Consider the following 23,433-nt stretch of genomic DNA (forward strand, 5'->3'; position numbering starts at 1 on the left):
CTTCCAAAGAGGCTGGGATGGATTTCCTCTCTCCGTTCCCCTGTTTCCATGGGAACAGCAGCACACAGGAACAGCCTGCTCTGAATTTCACTGCCTCTTTCTCAGGCACCCCCTTCCCAATCCTGCAGGCAGCTTTTGGCTCCCAAAGGGTGTCAGAGCCATCCTCCGTGCTGATTCCTGTGCTGCTAAGGAGAACTCAGTGTGGTGTGCACCGTGGCACGACCCATTCCAGCCAAGGTGTCTGCAGCAGCACTGAACACTATTACACGCACACTAGCAGACATCTGCAGATCATCTGCATGCATATATGCACTTCTGCTGTATACGGTGATGGGGACTCCTGGAGGAAGTGACATCAGCTGGACCAACAGGAGTGTGTGAGATGATTGTCCTCCAGGAACAGTTGTTCTCTGTTCACTGTTGTTCTCCCAGATGTGGGAAAGTCACCCAAAAAGGGTGGATGGAGGAAAAAAAGAGTGATACAAGTCTATATCTTTGTATTCAGATCGTGGTGGCTTTTACTCCAGTGAATTTGTCCATTCGCTGTTGAATTGGTGGTAAATTTTGACTCTGATATTCTGCTTGCACGCTGGCAAGGAGTTCCCAACAGCACCACGGACTGCAGGGAGCTGCTTGCTGTGGTTTGCCTAGGATTAAACCTTGGGATGGCGACTGCCACCAACCCTATGGAGCCATCCATGCGATACATCTCCTATCAGTGGGTTCTGCAGCTACCAGTGATGCAGAAGGATGCTTTTTTTTTTGTATTGAATGTCTTGGATTCTGGCCCTGGCAGAACAGCCTCTGCAGCTCAGAGACAACACTGCTAAGCACAGCCCCAGCTTTGCTATTTCTGAGTCGGGATGTCACAAAGAAGTTCTGTGCCCTGCTCTGTCTCAACTGAAATGTGTGAGCTCTCAGCCATCGAAAGAGGCACATGGCAGGTTTCTGTGCTCAGAAGGGAATGCTACGTGCTGCAAAGAGCACAGGGTTCCCCCAGAGAATAAGGCGATATGATGTGTAGGTCCTTTCCACCCCGCTCACCTTCCTGCAGGCTGGCAGTCAGCTGCATATGAAGGAGGGTGCCTGGTTGAAAGGGAGGGTAGGAGGGATGTTACCTTCTTCCCAGGTTACTCCTTCTGTGCACCCTTTCCTCTGAAGTGAAAACGCTGGGGGTTTGGGGATGCTCCAGCAGAAGGTGGTGTTGGAGAGCAGTGCATTTCTTGTATAGGGACGTTTCTGGTTGTTGGGAGAAGCAGGAAATCTCTCAAGAAGACACGGCAACTGAAGCAATATCCCTAGTGGGACACTGGCAGGTTCGTTCTCCGGATACCCCATATCTGTCACTCTGCAGAGACATTCCTATCTGTTCCAGGCAGATATAAAGCTCTGGGTCATACTGGCAGCGTTCTCCATTCATTTTCCATAACATGTCAAGCCAGAAAACTTCTCACACCTCCATCTCTGGCACTGCCAGGAAATATCCTTCTCGCTTCTGGTTCAGTATGGCATCAGTTTTTACCCCAGCATTAAATCTGCACTTCAGTCCTGGAAAGTGTTTGAAAGAGGCCTTCTGTCACACCAGGCAGGCACAGATACCCCTCCTTGTTCCAGTATGTGTACCATCCGTGTAACAGTGGATGTGCTGCAACATTCTGTAGCACCATATCTATATCATTACTGGTTGTAGCTTGCTTGTATCCAGTCGGTTGATCGGGCACGGTCAAAGCCTCAATCTTTTGTTCCTGAGCTCAGAGATGGCAGCCAATTAAATTTAGACATTTCAAGGCTATTTTGTGCAGCTGTCTGAGCCTTCCAGAAAGTGTCGCTCCAATTAAATTGCTCCTTAACAATGCAACAAAGGGAGCATGGGTGCGGGGACGTGCTTTTTGCTCCAGTTAAATGCAGCCCTTTGCTGCTGCTCTTCAGCCTTACGGACAGCTCTGCAGCCATTCACCTCTTCAAGCATTGCGTTCCCAGGAGATGTGTGCCATCACTGAGATTTCCCTTGGTCACAGCCAGGCTGCTGGGAGGAGGAGAGCATATTTCTACCTTTTTCACCTCTTTTTTCTTTTGCTGTGGAGAGGAAACCCACTGAAGCCTGCAGTGCTCTTTGCAGCTGGCCGAACTGCCAACCTGTGGGTGAGGAACCAGCTTGGAAGGTCTTTTAAAACAGCAGTTAGGTGCAGTTGTTTGACATGTTGTGAGGTCCTGCTGCTTGTGCTTTGTGGTACCTTTCACACCTGGGAAATCTCTGACGCCTGCTCCCATCCTTCCATTCCCAGCGAGCTGCCTGAGCTCAGTTTGTTTTCTTTTCACTCGGCCCCAAGAGAGGCTGTTTCTCCATCACTGCAATTATTTGTGAGGCTCCACAGAGGTTTCTGGCACAGACAAGTGGCTTTCCTCTCTGCAGCAGCCCAGCGGGTGATCTCACATCCCCCTCGAGCAATGAGCCCACCTGGGCCAGCCCCTCTGTCCTGGTGAGTGTCACCGCTGTGACCTGTGCTCGGCCCCTGCATGTTGGGATGCCAGCCTTCCCTTACCTCCCAGGCCAGCTCTTCCTCCTCTCCTAACCCCTTCCTGGGCTCCTCGCTTGCAGTGTTGTGGCTCGCCCAAGTCTATTCCCAGCTTACAGTGATGCGGGCATGGAGAGACACAAGCCCTAATGCAGCCTGGCAGCTCGGCGCATTTGCTCTCCGGAGAGCAGCGCCGAGCTGCATGAGTAATAGCTCTGGCAGCGCCGTGCAGCTCGCCGGGAGTGGGACAGCCACCTGCAGCAGTGCTGGGGGAGGTCTGGAATGGAGGGGAACAGGGGAGAGGTGGAGCAGGTGGGAGGGCGCAGCCGGGCAGGGGGGCAGGAGGTGCACGAGCCAGCCTCTGGCAGCAGGTCTGGCTTCCGCAGCTACAGAAGGAGCCCCAGGTGACAAGATTTCTCACCTCAGGCAATGTCTCACCATCCAATTACGCCTCGTTTTGATTATCTGTCCTCCAAGGCCATCTGCCACCCCTTTCCTACATCTGCCACCTCCCTTGGGAGGGCTCTGCAGCCCGCAGCGACACGCACGCCAATGAACACGCGGCGAGGCATTCCCAACCATCTGCACAGAGGTGAACGGAGCCCTGCTGCTGCACTCACAGATCCGACAGCAGTCCAGTGAGAAGGATCCACTTCAGAGGGAAATGCAGTTAGCACGTCTGGGTTCTTTGTTCACCCAGCCTGCAAGCTAGCTTGCTGTTCAGGGCACCTCGAGGCATCCCCGGTGTTGAAAATCACACGGCCGGGCCTGGCACCTCCCTGGCACGTCTGAGCTGGCAGCCTGGCTGGGTGGCTGCCGGTGCCGTGTGCGGACACTGACCTCTAGTGGGAACGGATCCCTTCTCTTTATTTCGTAGAATCGTGGAATCGTTTGAGTTGGAAGGGACCTTTAAAGGCCATCCAGCCGAGCTCACCCGCAAAGAACGGGGATGTGTCTCCTTGAAGTGGTAATAATGTTTAGTGGCGTAGCAGAAGGGGATTGTAGAGTGCCCAGAATCATAGAATCATAGAATCATTATGGTTGGAAAAGACTTCTTAAGATCGTCTAGTCCAACCGTCCACCTACCACCAATATTTCCCCTCTAAACCACTAGTAACTTTATGATGGAGCCGTAAGTCAGTACAGTATAGTGCCATATAAAAACCAGTAAAGGCATCTGGGGAAGTGTTTTATGGCTGAAACAGCAGGAACTCTGTTTGTGTGGGAAGAACTTCCAGGGGACATTCAGGTTGAATATTAGGAAAAAAACTCTTCTCCAGAAGGGCGGTGAGGCAGTGGCACGGGCTGCACAGGGAGGTGGTGCAGTCACCGTCCCTGGAGGTGTTCAGGAGCCGTGTGGATGTGGCACTGAGGGACGTGGGCAGTGGGCATGGTGGGGGTGGGCTGGTGGTTGGACCAGATGGTCTTAGAGGTCTTTTCCAACTCAAAGGATTCTGTGAGTCTGTGAAGAAGAGGGCACCTCCTGGCATGGCTCAATGGCTCTCACAGAAGATGTGTAAGGGCTTGGCCTATGGCATGCAGACCCCAAGCTGATCACTGCCCCTGTGATTCCTGTGCTGCACTTTGGGCTGGCTGTGACAGCCCAGTAACACCCAAGACTCAAGAGAGGCCCAGATGGACTCTGCCCCATGAGAGGCCCTGCAAGTTATCAGCTGTGTGCAGCAGGGTCAGAAACGACATCTGCAGCGCTGTTGAGCTGGGATGCGGCCACCAGCAGGGTGCGAACGGGGGTGCCATGCCTGTGACCCAGATCCACGGGCAGAGCTGGGAGGTGTGGGAGAAGCTCAGCAGTTGTCATCTTGCATCCAGGCAGAGCCAGAGACATGACCGGAGAAACCAAACCAGAAAGTGAGCGTGGGAGGACGGCTGGAGGTTATCGATGCCAGCACAGACTTCCTCTGCCTGCTGCCCGTGCCATCACACTCCAAACCCTCTCTTCCCATCTCCTTGGAGGCACTTTGGGGGCAGCGTGCATGCAGTAGGGCTGCAGATGCAAGCCTGGCTGAGCAACACTCAGAGAGCGATGCAAACCTGCAGCAGCTGCAGCCGGAGGGGAAATCCTCGGCACGCTGCATGCGGCTCTGAGCCCACGTGCCCGGCGCCACCCAGGTGAGCTCCCTGCAGATGTGGAAACAAGCAGGTCCTTCCCCTCCTGCTGGGAGCAGCAGGAAGGTGTGCGCCTTGCAGGTGAGAGAGGAACAAGTGAAAATAAAAGCAATGAAAGCAGCGAGCGAAACCTGATTTCCAAGCGTCACCCACGTTCAGAGCTATCTAGTTTGCCTTCTGTGGAAAGCCCACCGCCTGGGGTGCTGGGAGGTAACCGGGTAGAGCCCACAGATCCCTGAGGGACACGGCTGGATGGCTTTGATTTGGGACCTTTAAAGGCTATCTGGTCCAACTCGCCTGGGATGATCAGGGACGTGCCCGGCTAGGTCAAGTGCTCAGAGCCCCGCCCAGCCCGGCCTTAGGTGTCTTCAGGGACCGGGCATCCACCACCTCTCTGCGTAACCTGTTCCATTGCCTCACCACCCTTAGTGCAGAAAGCATTTTCCTTACGCCCAGTCTCAATCTCCCCTCTTTCACACTGCGACCGTTTCCCCTTGTCCCATCACGACACGGCTGCCACTCAAAGAGCCAAACCAGGGCGGGGGGAGGCGGCGGGGCACACTCCGTCCGTCCTGGGGGGCGCGCTGCGGCCCCGGGCTGCCGGCTGCAGCACACGGGCGTCAGCCCCGCAGACTCAGGAGCAGCCCCCGGCTGAGGAAGGGCCCCGCGGAGGCGGGCGCGGAGCCGCTGCCCGCAGCGGGGGGAATCCCGGGCGGGCGGGGCCGGGCGCGGCTGAGTCAGTGCGGGCGGGAGGAGGAGCCGCGGAGCAGCGTCGGAGTCGGCGGCCGCTCGCTGGCTTTCCGGCCATGAGCCCCCCGGCGCCGGGGCTGGGGCCGGATCCGGGACGGGCGGGCGGCGGGCGCTGAGTGCGGCGGGATGGCGCGGCCGGCGGGCGGCGAGTGCTGGGAGGGCGAGGACGGCCAGTGCGATTCCGGCATCGAGTCCCTGCGCTCGCTGCCGGGCGGGCGGGACAACCCGGCTCCCGCCGACACCCCGACCCTCACCGAGCCGCCGACCCCCGCCGGGGAAACTCCGACCGCCGCGGGAGAGAGCCCGGCCCCCTGCGAGCCGGCGACCCCCTCCGAGGAGCGCCTGGACTCCAGCTACGGCTCCGGCGCCCTCCCCGAGGCGCTGCCGACCGCCGAGCCGCCGCCGCCGCCGCCGCCCGACGGCCCGAACCGGCGGCAGCTGGAGGCCCTCACCTACGTCTCGGAGGACGGTGACACGTAAGTGAGCGTGGCTCCTGCCCTCCCCTGCCTGCCCGCGGCTCTGGGACGCGCTGCGGGCTGGGTCCGCTCTCGGGGAGCGACCTGGGAACCGCGGGGATGCTCGGCCCCTCTGGGACGGGGAGGCCCAGCTCCTGGCAGGGCGGGGGGCTTTCCGCTCCCGCAGAGCTCTCCCACGGTCAGAGGCGTCGCTCCGGGGTAACGCAGTTTGGCCGCTCGTAGCTGCGTTCGGCTCATCACGTCCCTCTGCCTGCGTTCCCTCCGCGGGGGGGTTTCGTCGCAAACACACACGGTGTGAGCGCAGCGTGCTTACAGCTTCGCCCCAAGCCCAGGCTGGTGCTCAGTGCTAAGTAATAGGGCAGGAGGAAGAGAAACCAAAGGGCACGGATACGATCTAGGCAACGTCTTAATAGTGGCTGAGCAGCGGGGAGGCAGAGCTACCAGCTCCCAGGACTGCAGGAGGTGGGAGCCAGCCCCGGTGTTTACTTCCTGCTAAGGAGGGAGCCTGCACGGCTGCTAATTAGCTCATTAACGTGGGATCTTTGCTGAGGATTTGTGGCAGGTCTGGCGGCAAGCAGGACTGACTGCACGCAGCTCCCACGCCCCTGGCCATGGTGTTAACAGCCAGCATGCCAGCGGGGAGCGTTGGGCAGGCCTGGGGAAACAGCGCTGCAGGAAGGCAGTCGGTGGGTGCAGCTGCTTGGAGATGCGTGTGCCGTTCGAGTCTGTCTTGTAGGGCAGCTGAGCCCGCTGGTCGCCTGACTTGCTCGGCCAGAGCCTAATGCAAGCAGCTCATTAACTCGGGAAGCATCAATTGGCGGATCCTCAGCATCTCCTGCCTGCAGTTACTCTCCCTGAGCTCTCCCAGTGGCTGCAGCCGCTCTCCTGTTTTCTCTCAGCTATGATGCAGTTCAGAACAGGAAATCTGCACGGAGCGAGGGGGGAGCCTGCTGCGCGCTGGGGCTGGGGGTGTTGGCACGGGGCCTTCCGAGCCTGCTCCCGGTGCTGGGAAGGAAATGTATTCTTGAGGTCACCGCGGCTGAGCTGTGGACTTCTGCCTTTTCTATTCCTGTCTCTCCTCCTGACCCTGTGGCGGAGGTGGGCAGCACTTATACTTAGCAGTGCCGAGCATCCAGCGCTCTGCTCGATGCAAATGGGGACTGCCTGTGCCGGTAAGTCCTTGCAGAGAGCTGCTGGGGCGTAGGGCTGAGGCCCCCCAAAGGCAGAGGGGCTGCTGGCGTAGGAAGGAAGTTGCCTAACGGGGAGGCGTGGGGTGCTGGCCGCTGAGATGCGTGGGTGCTTCGACGCGAGCCTTCCAAGAATCATTGGTAAAAGTCTCAGCCCCTCCCCCCCCCCCCGGCCACCTCTGCAGTCCTTCCCCCACTGTCCTGGGGAAGTCGGGGCCGTAGCAATGGGGCATGTGGCTCCCAGAGCTGCCACGGCAGGCATGGGCAGGGCCCTGCACTTAGCGTAGCATCCCACTTGTTCCGTGTCAGGCATAGAGATGTGCTGCTTCTGCACTCCCAGGCGGTCTCCTCCAAGCATCCGTCTCTTCCTTTCAACTCAGCTCCTGTTCTGCTAGATGGGATTCCGATGGGACCGCTCTGCGTGGAAGCCGAGAGAGGGGCTTTCCAGTTGCAGGGATGGCGAGCTTCATGCGGGCGGCTCCGGCGTTGTGCCCTGGCTTCCAAACAAGCGCGGCCTTTGTCAGGAGCCGCCAAGGAAACCCCCTCCCTCCCAGCCTTGCCAGGCAGATGTGTAAACCCGATGTCCTGGGAAAGGAGTGGGCGTAGGACCAGCTTCTGTGAGATGGGATGGGGTGGCATGGAAAATCTTCTCACTTGCTTGGATTTCTGGAAGCCCCTGCCGGCTTGGAGAGACAGAGCTGGAGCTGGAATTGCTCAGGGAAGGAGAGATGCGGAGGAAGCCCAACTTCCTCCTCCTACCGACGATGAGTACTGCCCCATCTGCTGATAAGAAATCATGTGCCAGTGAGTTGTGGGCCGAGGTGCATTTGCGAGGGCTGGGGGACTGTTCATGGGTAAATGTGGGTCCCCACTGGTGGTGATGCTCTGGGCTCCGTGTGACTGTGAGAGCAGAAGGACCTTCCCACCCAGCTCCTCTCTGCTTGGGCAGCGGTTGGGTGTGAGGCTCTCCTGCAGGGCTAGGAGGTGCTTTTAGACGCTCAGCAATGTGTGGCCATCTTAACTCCCTCATCTCACGTGGCCCTGCTCTAGAGATGCCTGCCTGTGTGCTGGGGAGCCCTGCTTCTCAAGATAGTGCCAGTGAAAGGTTTTTCTCTGTTCTCATGGCTTCAGTCTGGGCTCAGGGAAGTGTTTTCAGACTTCCCACATGCTTAGGTTTACCCCACAGCTAGCAAGAGATGCAGGGAACTTCAGGATGCCGGAGGAGGAAAAAGGGGTGGAAATTTCCATGTGCTGGGCTGCAGAAGCCTGATGCCATGCAGTACAAGGGCAGGGAGGTCTTTCAGTCCTTGCTTGGCTGCCACTTGGGAGGCATGAACTCAGCTGGGTTAATGAAGGAGGCTTTGATTTCTGCCAGTTCGGGGTTGTCTGAGTGGTTTTACGTTCGGTGTGGATAAGAGCGGAGGCAGATGTGACAGTAAAGGATGGAGTCTGAGCCGGGCGCTGTATGGGGTGGCCCTGCACCCCAGAGATGGGAATCCCCCCAGTGAGTGGGTGGTGGATCTGAGCCCCAGGGCTGGTGCTTCATCTAGAGAGCAGCCCGTGGCAGTGCGCAGTGTGTGCCAGACTGTAAGCGATGGCTCTGTACAGGCTCTGGCAAGGTCTAGCTGCTGTCCGCAAGCAAGAGGCTGTTTTGAAGGAAGGAAGGCTCTGTGTGTGTGTGGGAACTAGGAGAATTGGCTTGCCTCCTGATGAGCAAAATGGCACTGCCATGGCCAGTGGGCCTTTTGGGGATTTAAATGATTCCCATACTCCTGGGACAGGCTGTCTTGTTTCTGGCTCATCCCCTCCCTGCAGGGATGCTGGTGCAGAGCAGAGCCCCATTCTGCATGCAGACAGGCTGAGCTCACCTGATGTCAGCACAGGGTAGAACCACCTCTGCATGCAGGGGGGCATGGACCTTTACAGCAGTGGGCTGCAGCGTGGGACAGTGCCACGCCACCTGACAGAGGCTGGGACTGGTGTGAGAGGAAGCGGTTAGCAGTACAGGTTGAAGGGCTGGAGCAAGGCAGCAACTTAAGTGTGGAATTCCCCTTCTCTTTTCCTCCCTGCTCACGCTCCTCTGTGTCGCTGCTGATGCCATTTCCTCCTGGTAACAAGCTTCTCTTGTGCAAATTGTGTGCACGATTTCCTCCTCCTCTGCTCAGAAGAAACAAGGAGCCAGTAGCAAAGCATTCCTGTTGAGCTTATCTGGAGAGGGATCAAAATGTGTTGGGGTGAATTCCACCGAATGCCTGGTCCCTTGTTCTGGATATGTTGAGGGTGAGATGTTGATGGAGAGGCTGCTCTGAGGACAAGCTGTTGTGCTCCGTGGATGGGAGGATCTGCACGGTCAGCCCCTGTTCTAGAGAGATAGCAAAGGTTATTCAGAGGACTGGTGGAACTCTGCTCGTGTCAAAGTTGGGTGTCACCGTACCCTGTCCCCGTGTCTCTGCTTGCAGCATCCTCAGGCCAGGACACTTTCCCCCTGGCAGCATGTGGGCACCTCTCCTTCCCTGTACCCAGGGTGGTGGCTTGCTGTGTGCCATCCCAGATAAGATAGCTTTTGGCTGTGGCCAGAAAAAAAACAGCCATCCATGGGAAGCCTGCACCTGGGGCCTCCTGGGCAGATTTCCCAGCTTAGCAGGAGATGCTTCTTAGCTGTACAGCTCTCCAAGGACAAGGGTGCTACTCAAGTACTCCCAGTGGGCTCCTCAAGCCCCGGTGGCTGCTGTGCCATTCCCCAGCAGCTCGCCGCCTCTGCAGCCATTTCAGGAAGCTGAGGCCTGGCCGTGAGGAAAGAGGGGAGCGAATGCAGAAATGAAAGCAGGGGAGGAGGCTGTGCCTGGGTGGAGAAGGAAGACGGGTGGGAGGAAAAAAGCAATCCTTCGAAGCAGCTTTGAGGGAAAGCCTGAGCTCTGACTGGTGGGAAGGGGCTCTGGTTGTGCAGCTCCTGCAGCGTGGTTATCCAAACATGCTGAGCTGCAAAGCCCCCAGCCCAGGGCGAGGGAAATGCCGGCAGAGGGCTGGGCTTTCCGTGTCCCCCTGTGACTGTCACACCTGTCCCCATGCTACGGGGCACGGGGCATTCCAGGGTACCCTCCCCAGCTCACCCTAGCCGAGTACAGCTCTCTCCCCTGGGAACCAAGGTTGGCTCTGGAAAGTGAAAGCGGCAGAGGTTTAAAGTTCAACCCGAATTGCTTCGGAAAGTCCCCAGGCTGCACGCGCTTATCTGCGCCATACCTGAGAGCAGCACATCCTGCCATCTCCTCGGCACGTGGGAGCGGGCGTGGAGAGGTAGGGACTGTCCCTGGCAGCATGCAAAGGCCACCTCAAGGTTCAGCCTCGGCCTGCTGCAGATCTATTGGGGCGTCTCTCTGCCCACTGCCAGGCCTGAGAGCCGTGGGAAGCAGCTGAAGGCAGGGGAGCACCTGCTACTGCCGTATTTCTGCATCTGGTCCTGGTGTATCCCCTGCCCTGCTTCAGAGCGTCAGCGGTGCGGGGCACCCAGCAGCCTCAGGGAGGCAAAATGTGGGTGGCTCTGCTTCCAGCGGGGAATTCCCTGCAGCAGCATGACCCAGGGCTTCCCCAAGGACGCAGCTTTTCCGCAGGCAGCAGGGCAAAGGGGAACTTGCTTGTTTCACTGCTGAAAATGGGGCTCGGCTGAGGGTGCCTGGGGTGCCGAGTACTGGCTCGATCCATGGAGGAGGCAGCTTTGCTGGGCTGCTCAGACTGTGCAGCCCTCCTGCAGCCCCTCCTGCCTCCCCCTGGCCTTTGAGGGATGTCCTGCTCCTTTACCCTGTGCCCATGCGGGGTGCAGCAGGTCGGTGGTGCTGGGCTGGAAATTCCCCTCGGGCCCACTGCTGCTGCTCTCACTTCTGTTCTGACTGCACAGAGACAGCGAGGACCAGTGCAAAACCAGCACAAGCATTGCAGCAGGGGAAGGGCAAGGGATGGGTGGGCTGAGAATGAAATTACCCTGGGGCTGGGGCAGCCTGAGCATCCAGCAGCGGTGAGTCTGAGACCAGGGCTGTCTGCTGGTACCCAGCTCTTCAGAATGCTCTGGTATCCCTCTGCATGCCAGCCCTGCCACAGCAGTGCCAAAGGGGAAGGATGTGGAAGGGGAAGAGGATATCAGTGGGGGCTGGAGGAGAGGCTGGCACGAGGGCTGTGTTATGCAGGTGATCTTGCACTGGTGCCAGGCTCCTGCCCAGTTTTGGCTGCCTGCCTTGGCGCAGGAGAAAGCAGAAGTGTCATCGTGTGGAGCCAGCAGTGGGGAACTGGAATTCCCCTGGCAGCTGCTGGAGTTCAAACCTCCTGCTCAGTGGCCAGACCTGGCCCCTGGGGCTCTGCAAAATGCTTCTCAGGCTCTGCCATCCTCTCCAAGATGGAGGCCTGGTTGCAAGCCCCCAGCATTCAGTGTGGCCCAAGGGAGGAAAGGTTGTCATGTCCCCTGTGGTCAGCCCAAGGGTCTGCCCTGGGGACCTTAGGTTGCGCTTCTGTCCCACCCTGCAGCTGAGCTGTCCTGGGCAGGGCTGGGAGCTGCAAACTGGTGGGAAGACAGGTTGCTGGGGGAGGTGGGGTGGTTATTTCATCTGCAGCAGTGGAGGATCTCTGCCCCTGAACGTGTCACTTGGGACTGATTTTTTCCTTCTTTTCCACCCCTGTTCCCTGTGCAGGTTGGTTCACCTGGCCATTATCCATTGTGTCCCAGATGTGGCACTCTGCTGCATTGCTCAGCTTCCCAGAGAGCTGCTGGAGATCCAGAATGACCTTTTCCAGGTATGACACAAGTGAGATGGGCAGAGGGAAGGAAGCAGGCAGGTGCCACCCTACTGGGTGCCTACTCCATCAGTCTTTTCCATAGGGAAGCCTACCTGCTTGCTGCAGGGCATGATGAGGGCGTGTGAGCAGTCCCTTTCCAAAGAGGGGGAAGCAACGCCTTGGGAGGGACAAGAGCAGCTCTCGGCACTGGGGGTGGAGGGGTGACCACCCCATGCCACCAGGCTGCTTGCTGGGGGCTGGCACTGCACCCCTACCTCCTAATTTCTGCTTCCCTCCTCCAGACACCACTGCACCTGGCTGTCTATCTGGAGCAGCCCAGCGTAGTCCAGGCACTAATCCACAAAGGAGTCAACCCTGGGCTGCAGGACCGCAATGGCAACACCCCGCTGCACCTGGCCTGTGAGCAGCAGCGCCTGCGCTGTGCCCAGCAGCTGCTGCAGGGCACAACTGAGCCCCCCGGACACCTCCAGGACCTGCAGCTCCAGAACTGGCAAGGTGAGACCCAGGGGGCAGCCCAGGGGTTGTGCTGTAAATCCGGGAGCTTGGTGGGAGACTGGCACTGACGCTGGCAGTCTCTCCTGTCTCTTCTCCCCAGGCCTGGCCTGTCTGCACATCAGCACCTTGAAGGGGAACATCCAGATGATGTCCCTACTGCTGCAGAGTGGTGCCAACATTGATGTTCGGGTAAGGCTGGAAAGGGCTTCTGAGGGGCTGCACCTCTCCACCCTGCCCGTGGGGTGTGGGTGCTGCAGGGGGGACCTCGCACCCACGTCCTTGTCACCCACAGGAGGGCACGAGCGGGAAGACCCCGCTGCACATGGCGGTGGAGTGCCACAACCGGAGTGCTGTCCAGTTCCTGCTGCACAACGGGGCCTACGTGGATGCCCAGATGTACAACGGCTGCACCCCGCTCCACCTGGCCGTGGGTCGCAAGGACGCCGCCATCGCCGCCATCCTCTCACACTCCGGGGCAGACACCCTACTGAGGAACATGGAAAACGAGACGGCCCAGGACCTGGCTGATGGCAACGATGATGTGAGTGAGGCCGGTGGGGATGCCGAGAGTTCTGTCGGCATGTAGGGAAGTTGGGGGCTGCGGGGTGGTGGCAGAGACACAACAGGAATGCTCACAGCCCCGCACCCTTGGCTTTTGCAGCTCCTCGCCTTGCTGCCCTTTGACGACCTGAAGATCTCGGGGAAGCCCGTCGTGTGCTCTGAGTGAGCGGTGGACACATAGGCCCACAGGCGGCCTCCTCACCCCGTGCTGTCGCCCTGATGCCTGCAATGGGAGTGGAGCCACGTGTTATCCCTGCCCAGAGAAGAGTTTTGTGGGCCTCAGGCTGCCTTTCTGGACAAAAGGAGGTGGCACTATGAGCACTACACAGGGGAGGCTGTATTTTCAGATTTGTGCCCCGTGGGGGTCTGTGCTACAGATCAGCAGGACTGAATTCCCTTCCCTGCCAGGAGCCTGAACTGCAGGGGCTGCAGGCTGTCGCTGACTGGGGATGGAGCAGGAGCGGACTCCTCATCACACTGCACAGGGACAGAGCTTCCTTTGGCACCCCAGCCAGCATCAGAACAAGTGTGGGTGAGCATCTAGCGCTCACTGTAATAAACGTTTGTTCTGGTTGCAGGTGCTCCAGCTCTCATGTCACCCAGCCTACTCCACTCCCACACTGTGTCCTCTTTTCCAACGAGCCTGGGAAGATCTTGACCCAGCTCCTGGCGTGGCAGGTTGATTAGAAAACATGGGTTCTGCAGGCTGAAGTAAAGGCTGGGTTATCTCCACATCCTTCGGTTTCTCACCTCCCGACCCTGCCTCTCACCTGTGTGAGCAACACGTGATGCAGTGTGCTGGGGAATTGGCCCACAGTGGTGCTGTGGGAACAGACACCCGGAGTGCTGACCCCACCCCAGCCAGGGAAATTCCCCCCTTGCTGCCATGGAGCAGCTGCTGTTGTGTGGGGCAAATCCCAGATGGTGCAATCACCCACGATGCCGCAGAGCCGCTTGCAGCTTTCTTCCTCCCTTCTTGCAAAGGCAGATGTGAGGGAATGCTGCCAGGAACGCACCACTTGCTCCTCTGGTCTCCCCAGCAGCTCTCGGGCTGCCATGGAGGAGTTGCATTCTACCCACTACCTCAGCAGCACCTGCCAGGGCCGGGCTCCCTGTGGCTGTGGGGGGCGACGTGTCACAGTGCTGTGGTGGTGCCAGGCCTGAAGGAGCGGGAGCGGGAGGAGAAAGGTGATCTACACTTTGTTTTTTAGTAATAAAAGTGTGCTTGTTGTTTTTTTTTTTTTTTTTTTAACGAGTGTCCGAAACCGTTACTGCGTGGTAGCAGCCAGCCCTGCCTCCTGGCGTGCTGCAGGGCTGGGGCGGCACAGCAGGGCCCTGACGTGGAGCCGGGGTTGCCCGGTGCTTTCCTCCCGCCCTCCGGCGTAGCGAGGCCGGGCCCGGTGCGCCGTGAGCGCAGCCGCGGCTTCGCGCGGCTCCGCGCCGCCCCGCACGGCCCCTCCGCGCCGCCAGGGGGCGCTGTGGGGGCGACGCTGCGGGCCGCCGGGCGGGAGTTCCGCCGCCGCCGCCGCCGCCGGGAGCGGGCTGAGGGGAGCCGGCCTGGAGCGGGCCGGGCCTGGCCGGAGCGGGCCACAGGTGGGTGCTGGGGCCGGAGTCGGAGCGGGCGGCGCGGCGCGGCGAGGTGAGGTGAGGTGCCTACGGATGGGGCCGCCGGGCAGGGATCGGCCCCGTAGCCCCGGGAGCTTCCTCTGCCCTTCTCTCGGTTCCCGGCGGCTGTCCCCGGTTCCGGACGGAAAAGCCGTGCGGTTCTGGGGCGTGAGGCGGCCCCCCGCGCGAGTGCGGAGGTGGGTGCCCGGGGCCGGGCCGCAGGGGAGAAGCCGAGTGAGTGAGTGACGTGGGCTGGTGGGTACGGCGGCGATGGGCCGGCGGTTGGACTGCGTGATCCGTGAAGTCTTTCCCAACCTTAACGATGGTGGGATTCCGCGCAGTGAGATCCTGCTCGGAGCGGGGCCTGCCTCTCTATACTCGAGGCTTCCCGTTAGGCGGAGCGGCGCTGCAGATGCGCTGGGCTGCGGGCGGGCAGGCAGCGTTTCAGCCCCAAATCCTCAGCGCGGCTGAGTCAGGAGCCCGAGGCGTGGGGCTGGGGCCCGGCCCGGCTCTGCGGCGGTGCAGCCAAGGGCAGCCCCCTTGCCGGCCGCAAGCCGAACTGCAGTCCCGCTCTGAGGCGCCTTTCATGCCTCGGCCTGCCGCCCTCACGGCCCCCTCCCACCTGTAACACTGGCGGCCCTGTTCCCTCCGAGCCTCGGCGGGGAGAGCGGAGCCTGCGGCCCTGAATCAGCTCTCAGCGAGTGGGAACTGCTAGCGTACACATAAAGAGCCATTGTCCAGCCGTATCCTCGTCTGGGAGAGTGGGGCTGCTCCTGCCCCCGCAGCAGTGATGGGGGTGGGGGGAAACAGCCCTGAACAGGTGTGGCAGGGTTTTGGTCTCTGTCGAGTTGAAGGGACACGTGGCTATGAATGTAGCAACCGACCTTGCAGTTTGTATCAGACTTCTGCAAAAGTGAAGGGCCTTTCTGCACCCTCTCCTTGGCAGGAGAGCTGCTATGATCAGCCAGGATTACCTCATACAAACCTGGAGCACGTGGGCAGCATCAACCTCCAGTGCTACTGCTGAGCTCTTTTCCTTACATCCTCCAGCACCCATGCAGCCTGCAATGCCTCTTGGCAGGAGAGAGGTCTGAGGGAGGGGAGGATAGGGGCAGAGGGATCAGACTTTCTTTTTTTTTAATGAGGAGAGAGCAGAGCAATAGGAAGCAGGCACAAAAACCTGCCCCAGGCTGTCTGCACTTCTACCCAGGATGGGAATTTCTGGGTCCTGTAAGTCACAGAATGGTGAAGCTCAGCCTTGGCTTATGTCGAGTTGTTGGACTCCGAGGCCTGCCTGCAGCAACTGAAGATTAGAAAAGCCCCTGAGGCCTTTCCCAGGGCATAGGAGGACAGTGGGAAGGGAGAGCTTGTTGCTCGTGAAATGGCAGGGGACTTTTTTTGCCTCTACAACCCTAGCTTTGTTAGTACAAGACTCTGAGATTTATGCATACAGGAGACCACAGCTGTATGACACTGAGGGAAGGTACATGGGGCTTAAATTCCTATGAATCACTTGTTTTTTGCAGGGGGAGTTAGCATCTTCTCTGGCCCTTTCCATCACAGGAGCCCAGGGCTTCATCTGGTGCATGTTTATGTACCCATCCTCACAGCACCATCACTGGCCCCTCTGAGGCTTTTTCTGCAGGGGAGACTGAGGCAAGGATGGAGCATGGATCAAAGATACCTCCTCCCCTGCTGCAGAAAGCTGCATTGACCTTGGAGCAGGCTGCTGCAGGAGAGGAGGATGCCAGCGGCCTTGGGCGCAGAAGTCTGTGCCAACTTCCTCCTTGTTGTCTATCTGCTGCTCTTGTTCTTGGTGTGGTCCATTAGCCTGGGTTTGCTTGTGCAGCGGAGGGGACGGTAGGAAAAACTACAGGTGCATTACAGCGGTCATAAAGCTGACCAGATCACCCCTCAGAGCTAATGCTGAAGAACATCAGATGCCTTTGCAAATAGCACTGGTAAAAACCCAACCGGCCAGCTGATAAGAAGGTTCCTTCCCAACCTTGCTCTCTGGCTGTGCCTCGTTAAGTGGGTGAGCCCTGGTAATTTCCTCAGAGCTGCAGTGAATGCCTTGGCACACTGCCCCAGGGCTATGTGCTGCCCCAGGAGGGAGATGGGCGAGCCTGGCAGTCACATGCCCCCTGGCTCTCCTCTGCTCACCTGGTGCAGTTAGAGGGGAAGCTCTGAAGTGCTTTTTCTGAAAGAAAGGCTGCTCTGGCCACAGGCTTGTAACATAAGCTGCTAGGTAGGAGTCTCTTTCCATCTGATGACCTTTTTTCTTTCTTTTTTTTTTTTTTTTTCCACTCAGAAGGAAGAAATCTGCATTTAGCTGTGCTAAAGTTTAACCTGAAAAAGGTGAGGTGCAAGGTGCTCCTTGCATTTGGAACAAAGGTGTGGTCAAAACCAGCCCTTCACAACAGAGTTCAAACATCCTCTCCAATCCTGGAAGCCCAAGCTTTTAAGTCCATGTGTTCCTAAGCCAGAGCAAACACTGTTAACAGATGTAAATATAAACTCCAGAGGGCCTTTCCTCCTCTGTAATCTGTGATAATTGCTGTCATTGCTGGGGTGGGATCTGGGTGCTGCCTGCTGGTCAGGAGCAATCTGGGAAGTGGGTGGTGCAGGTAGGCAGGGGGAGCAGGCTGTGTGCTGGTTGCCTACCGTCTGCCTCTTTGTCTATCTGCAGATTTTGTGTTCCCCTCATGCTGGCTGCTCTCCCCGCCATGGCTACTGGTGAAGAAATGCCCCCTGCCCTGCAGGACTCCTGGGGGGACTTCTGGCTCTTCCGTTTCTTTATTAATGCTGCTGGCTACGCAAGTATTGTAATACCAGGATTCCTCCTCATCCAGTACTTCAAGAGAAGGAATTACCTGGAGACAGGTAAGGGCAGGCAACAGCTTCCTTCTGATATCCTGCCTCCTTTGAGCTCTTTGCACCCCCTTTCTGTCACCCCCAGTCAGCGCTGACAGGTGATTCTCTTGCTATGCTTTATTGGACCAGCCCTTAGCTGGGCATAGACCTCCATCCCTAGGAGCTATCCTGAAACAGATCTCTCCCAGGCTCCCATACCAGTAGATACAGAAGTTTGTTCTGAACAATTCAGAGTCTGCCTGAGTCAGCCCAATCCATGTCTGCATAAGTAATATGAGAATTTGTCTGCTAAAGGCCCCAGTCTCTATCTGGTGATGCATGTAGTGTAATGAACTAGTCACAGGGAAGGTTGGTAAGGAGGGAGGCTACACCTCTCATGCTGATGTGGCTTGTGGTACCCAGGCTGTGGTTAATTTTGTCTCTGTGTTCTCTTATCGCTTCAGGCCGAGGCATTTGCTTTCCTGTCATCAAATCATGTGTATTTGGCTCTGAGGTGAAGTCTGTACATCCAGAGGATGGCTCCCTGCCACCCCGAGCAGAGCCTACAGAGTCCTCTACAGCCCGACAGGTCTTGAAGCTGCTCTTCTGTGCTGCTGGTCTACAGGTAGGGGCCCTATGCATGTGTGCATGGCCATCCCATTCAGGGTGGAGGGACTGGAAAATGAGTTTGTACTGCCAGTTCCTTGAAGATGCAGTGCTGTCCTTGATAGGGCAGGGTTGGAAGCTGGGACACAGCCTCTCCACTAGGATAATCCATCAGGGCTGCTGGGTAACCTTTGAGGGACCATTCTGGTGTTGCCTGGATTGGGACCTCTCTCATCTGTCCAAAGGCAGTCTCCTGCATCCATGGACAGGGAAAATTCTCGGCCTGAGAAGGATTGTTAGGGCTGCTCTTGTTCCGACTCCCATCAGAGCAGCAGGTAGTTTGAGCCCCCTTAACACACAGGCTCTCTTCTGGGTCACTTTCTGGGGCTGATGGGTTCTGCCCTTGGTAGATTGGATTTGGATACCAGGATACTTGGATACTGAATTCAGCTACAAAAAGAGAGGATCTTTTAATTTTAGTTTCCTTGAGTCTCAGCTACAGCCTAATCATCATTAGGAAAGACAGCTTTTTGGTTCTGTGAGGACTAAAATTAATTATTATACAAAACTCACACATCCTGCAGCCAGCAGAAGATGCCCACACTCTGGCCTACTATCCCAGCACATTCAGACTTCCTGTGAGGACACCACCATGTCATTTCATCTCTCTGCCTTAGTGGGAGAGAAAAGTCCATGTTACTTTTGTCAAAGGCTCGGTGCTGTAGCACTGGGGCTGCATAAGTAGCGGAGGTGACAGCCAGAGCAGTGATTATCCCTGGAGAGCAATTTTGTCTGTTAGAAACTAGAATTGATTTGGGTGAAAGAACTTGGTCTGTAGAGCTGGAAGTGAAAACCAACACAGAGGCCATTGGGAAAGCTGCCAGGACCTGCTGCAGGGAGAGCTGGCACCAAAACCAGAGCTATACATCAGTTATGTTCTCTGATCCTGTACATCTGGTTCAACAGGCAGTTTAAATCAAGTATTTTCTGTATACTGAGGTGTTGCTTTGTGGGCTTCTCTTTCCTTGTAGAGGCTATACTTGAGCAGGGCTGGTTTTGTTTGGCTTTAGTTGTTCCTAAGTGTAACCACAAGGTGGGCTCCTGCAGGTTGATTGCAACAGGAGCAGTCCCATCTCCCAGTGTGTCAGGGAAGCACTGCTATGAAGAGGATGATGCAATGACTGGGCAGACAAGGATCTCCTGGGGTCTATTCTTCCAGTGGTTGCTTGTAGCTCTTGGTGTGGATCCTAACTCCCTGTGCTCCTCCTGCTTCGCAGGTCTCCTACCTCACGTGGGGTGTTGTCCAGGAGCGCGTGATGACAAGAACATACGGTGCTACTGAAACGGACCCTGGTGAGAAGTTCAAGGACTCCCAGTTCCTAGTGTTTATGAACCGCATCCTGGCCTTCACTGTGGCTGGTCTGTACTGTGCCCTGACCAAGCAGCCACGCCATGGGGCTGCTATGTACAAGTACTCCTTTGCCTCCCTCTCCAACATCCTCAGCAGCTGGTGCCAGTACGAGGCACTCAAATACATCAGCTTCCCCACCCAAGTGCTGGCCAAGGCTTCCAAAGTGATCCCTGTAATGATGATGGGTAAACTGGTGTCGCACAAGAGTTACGAATACTGGGAGTACCTGACAGCTGCCCTCATCTCCGTGGGAGTCAGCATGTTCCTGCTCTCTAGTGCTCCCAACAGACACGTATCCACTGTCACCACTTTCTCTGGTGTAGTCCTCCTGGCTGGCTACATTGTCTTTGACAGCTTCACATCCAACTGGCAGGATGCCCTCTTCACCTACAAGATGTCTCCCGTGCAGATGATGTTTGGTGTCAATGTCTTCTCCTGCCTTTTCACGGTGGGCTCGCTCTTGGAGCAGGGTGCTTTGCTAGAATCAGTACACTTCATGGCTCGTCACTCGGAGTTCACAGCCCACGCAGTGCTGCTGTCAGTGTGCTCTGCCTGCGGCCAGCTCTTCATCTTCTACACCATCAACCAGTTTGGGGCAGCTGTCTTCACTATCATCATGACTCTCCGCCAAGCCTTTGCCATTCTCCTCTCTTGCCTCATCTACGGGCACACCGTCACTGTTGTTGGTGGCCTTGGCATAGCTGTCGTCTTTATGGCACTCTTCCTCCGCGTCTATGCCCGCAGCCGCATGAAGAAGCGCAGCAAGAAACTACCACCAGGGGAGACCCCTGTACAAAAAGTCTAAGGAGCTGAGGCCAGGGCCTCTGAGCTGTGCCTGCTGTCCTGCCTCTGCTTGGGGGCGCTTGCTTGATCTGTCAGAACCCACTGAGGAGCCAGGTGGGGTATGGTTAGGCTGGACAAGTGACTCACTTTTCCACCTGCTTTTCCTGGGGAAGGGGCTGCAACAAGCCCAGGGAATGCTCTGGGTTGCCACAGCTCCAAACCTTTCTATTTGCCTTAATAGGTCAGAGACTTCCAGCCAAGACACAGGCCTAGAGGCTTGCAGCTGCAGGGGTAAACCAGCGTGGGGCTGCTGGTGCTCCTGCCCCATCTGTGTCATGGTTTCTCTCTAAGGTCATTGATTGAACAAGGGAGCTCTTTTCCGTGGCATCATCTTGCCTCCAGCTTACGCGCCTCCATGTCTGTCGCTACTAGAGAGCTCAGCAGGAGGAGTGGGCAGGAAAAACACTAGCTCTGTCTTTGAAATGCCTCTGTATGAGGCGAAGTTCTGAGCTGAGCCTGGGGGAAGTAGGACGGAAAATCCCAGCCCCTCCAGCCTCAGACTTCCTTCCCAGGAGGTGCTCCAGGTAGGACAGGCACAGCTCAGAGAGGACCTGTCCTACCGCAGGCCTGGGATCTGCTCTGGGAGGGCATGCTGGAATCCCAGTTTGGTTTGTCAGTCCCTCACCCCAGCTCTAAGGCAATTTTCTTTGCTCCTCCTAGCCCAGGCAGATTTTTATGCAGAGACAGGCTGGCTGATGCATTTCCCAAGGCTTGCTGAGTTATTCTAGGTTGCTTTTCAGTTACATCCGCTGCTGTTTCAGGCCAAGGGCTGCAGTGCCCAGAATCTCCAGCATCACCTCAGGGTGCCACAGTTTCTGGACTCCGTAGCTGCCATTCAGAGAAGCACAAATACCTGCTTTTTTTTTTTTTTTTTTTTTTTTTTTTTTCCTGCCAACTGGAGGTATCAGCCCCAGCTTTCCTGGGGCCTTACCAGAGCCCCGCAGTGCCTGGAGGTCTGTGGGAGGGGACAGAGCCCTCTGTCATGCTTCATCCTCTCTCTACAGGCAGCAGAGGATGGAGGAGCAGGTGCCTGCCCCCAGGCAGCAGGGGATGGGGCAGTGGAGGCTGCTCCCACTGCTCTTCCCCAAAGCCTGGGTTTTACCCATTAACCCTTTTCTCCCCATCACAACCTGACTGACAAGTCAGCAGTTTTGGTACTTTTGAAAAGCAACATTTTTCTTCTTTTTATTTTATTAAATTAAAAATATGCTGCATATAGTACCCCAGGGGTAAATAGGTTTTTTGTTTGTTTGTTTTCTTTCCCCCTACATCTCTCTCCCACTCACAGATGGACGGAAGAGACTAACTCCCCAAGCTGTTCCCTAGCCTCCCTAGAAAGCTTTGCTATGCTATCCGTTCTTCTCAAATATGGGTACCTCTGCCTGCACCCAGGGGTGGACCTACAGCTTCAAAGTCCCATGGTACCTCTGTGCATGATTCCTGCGCACACAGCTGGAGAACATAGCCATGCTTGGACCTCTGCTTTTGCTCGTGAGTGCATCAGGACCTGCAAGTCTCTACCAACTTAATCCTGATAAGGACTTGGGGACCATGCAGGGAACCCAGGAGCCAGGTGGGTGTAGCTGCAAACGGGGTAGGTGGATAGAAATGATGCCAATGGCCAGAGCCCCCACTGCTGTAGCAAGGCCTCAAAGGACCCCAGCTTTAAGGGGGTGCATTTGCACCAACACCAGCTCCACAAGTCCTGTATAGGCCCCTGGTGCACAATTGAGGTGTTGAAAACAACCTTCACTCTATGCTTGTGCTCTTTGGGCCTAGCAAGGTCTGGAGTTAACCACAGAACCTTGCCCTTCAGCTAGAGAAACAGGAGAGTCAGGTGAGGGTTACAGGAGAGGCTGATTAGGCACAGTAACAGCCTGCAAGGATAAAAGCATCTGCTGAGCACAGCTCAGGCTTCTTTGAGTTTGGGTCTAGCAGTTTTATCCAATCTCCTTTACTACTTTCAAGCTTTTGAAAGTACCTATATTATATGACCTCACAGCTCTGCATCCTTCCCCTTACCTCCATTCCTTGTTTATGAATTCAGATTCCCCCAAGCGTCTGCCCCACAGTCTGCTGCCAGACTGAGAACATTTGGGGTTTTGGGGTGGGATTTTTTTTTTTAACAGGGGGAAGGGGGGGGATGAAGAGGGAAGGAATGGTGACATTTCTTTGTGCCACACTACAGAACAGGACCCCTTTTCTCATTTAAATGAGAATGGAGGAAAACAAACAAGGAAAATGCTTTAAGTTGAAAAGAATCAATGTTGAGCTCACTTGGCAAAACTTCCCTATCCTGGGAGAAATGGTAAGTCTCCTTTCTCCTGTCTCAGAAAGAAAATTGGCTAGCACAGCTCTAGTTGTACCCCACTGGCCTGCACCCAAGCAGCACCATTGCAGCACTGTGCCCCACAGTGTGCAGCCATGACTCCAGCTCCCAATAGGGCTAGAAACAGGGCCCAGCCGGTCTCTACCTCCCCTTTCCCTTTTCATGATGGATGCTGGCTGAAACACCCGCTCCATTTTATGCGTGTGCTGGTTACGTTTTGCCCTGCTGTACTTCCACTTCCTCTTCATTCTATTTCAATGTCTTCTGCCCTTGTAGCAGCCTTCCACTTCATTCTGCTCCTGCTTCCTCTTCCTGTTACAGTTTCACCTCAACTTCCACATCCACCCTTGTAACAGCTCCCTTCTGCCCTTCTGCTTCCTTCCACTTCTCCCAGTTCTGCTTCATTCCACTTCCACCTCTGCTTCTGTTTCCTTCCTCTTCTACTTTTGTTTCAGCTTCTACTTCTGGGTACACTTCTGCTTTGAGTTCCTCTTCATAACGCTCCTTTCCACTTAACACCCCTTCAACTGCATTCTGCTTTCTCTGACACCTCTATTTCATTCCACTTCCGCTTCCTGTTCCTTCTGCTTCCTTCCCCTTCCGGTTACGCTTTAGCTTACAGTTCTGCCTTGTTGAAGCAGAAGGAATCAGAAGCCAAACTTCTGGTTCCACTTCAGCTTCTGGTTCTGCTTCCACTTCTGCTTCTATCTTCATAGCAGCCACCTTCCACCCTCACAACATTCTGCCCTTCCATTTCTGATTGCTTCCACTGTCACTTCCACTTCTTTCCACTTCACTTTGCTTGTGCTTCCACTTCATCTTCCGTTTACACCTCTGCTTCCTTCTGCTTCTGGTTTCACTCCCCATCTGCTTGTCTCCTTCCATTTCTGTT

General features: G+C 56.5%; 2 protein-coding genes and 1 non-coding gene across 5 annotated transcripts; all 3 read left to right on the forward strand.

Annotated features, from left to right (window-relative positions):
* The first annotated feature begins 5,382 nt into the window (after positions 1 to 5,382).
* NFKBIE (NFKB inhibitor epsilon) lies at positions 5,383 to 13,475 on the forward strand. The gene is made up of 6 exons (XM_419490.8): positions 5,383 to 5,869; positions 11,733 to 11,835; positions 12,120 to 12,333; positions 12,434 to 12,522; positions 12,626 to 12,874; positions 12,995 to 13,475. Exons 1-6 carry the CDS (start codon positions 5,520 to 5,522, stop codon positions 13,058 to 13,060), a joined length of 1,071 nt encoding a protein of 356 aa, XP_419490.4. The 5' UTR covers positions 5,383 to 5,519; the 3' UTR covers positions 13,061 to 13,475.
* A 958-nt stretch (positions 13,476 to 14,433) lies between these two features.
* Positions 14,434 to 21,433, forward strand: SLC35B2 (solute carrier family 35 member B2). 3 transcript variants are annotated; one of them, XM_015283784.4, is made up of 5 exons: positions 14,434 to 14,487; positions 16,811 to 16,857; positions 17,189 to 17,382; positions 17,817 to 17,977; positions 19,236 to 21,433. In XM_015283784.4, the coding sequence occupies exons 3-5, from the start codon at positions 17,205 to 17,207 to the stop codon at positions 20,172 to 20,174; spliced, it is 1,278 nt and encodes a 425-aa protein (XP_015139270.1). In that variant the 5' UTR covers positions 14,434 to 14,487; positions 16,811 to 16,857; positions 17,189 to 17,204; the 3' UTR covers positions 20,175 to 21,433. The 3 variants fall into 3 exon arrangements, with proteins under 3 accessions (XP_015139270.1, XP_015139268.1, XP_015139269.1); XM_015283782.4 differs by lacking the exon at positions 16,811 to 16,857 and having other exon boundaries at positions 14,434 to 14,696; XM_015283783.4 differs by lacking the exon at positions 16,811 to 16,857.
* Positions 17,121 to 17,189, forward strand: MIR12259 (microRNA mir-12259). The gene has a single exon (NR_162024.1). It is a non-coding gene; the product is annotated as a microRNA mir-12259 (primary transcript).
* Positions 21,434 to 23,433: the final 2,000 nt, after the last annotated feature.

This window comes from Gallus gallus, chromosome 3 (assembly GCF_016699485.2).
Source record: "Gallus gallus isolate bGalGal1 chromosome 3, bGalGal1.mat.broiler.GRCg7b, whole genome shotgun sequence".
Lineage (NCBI taxonomy): Eukaryota > Metazoa > Chordata > Aves > Galliformes > Phasianidae > Gallus > Gallus gallus.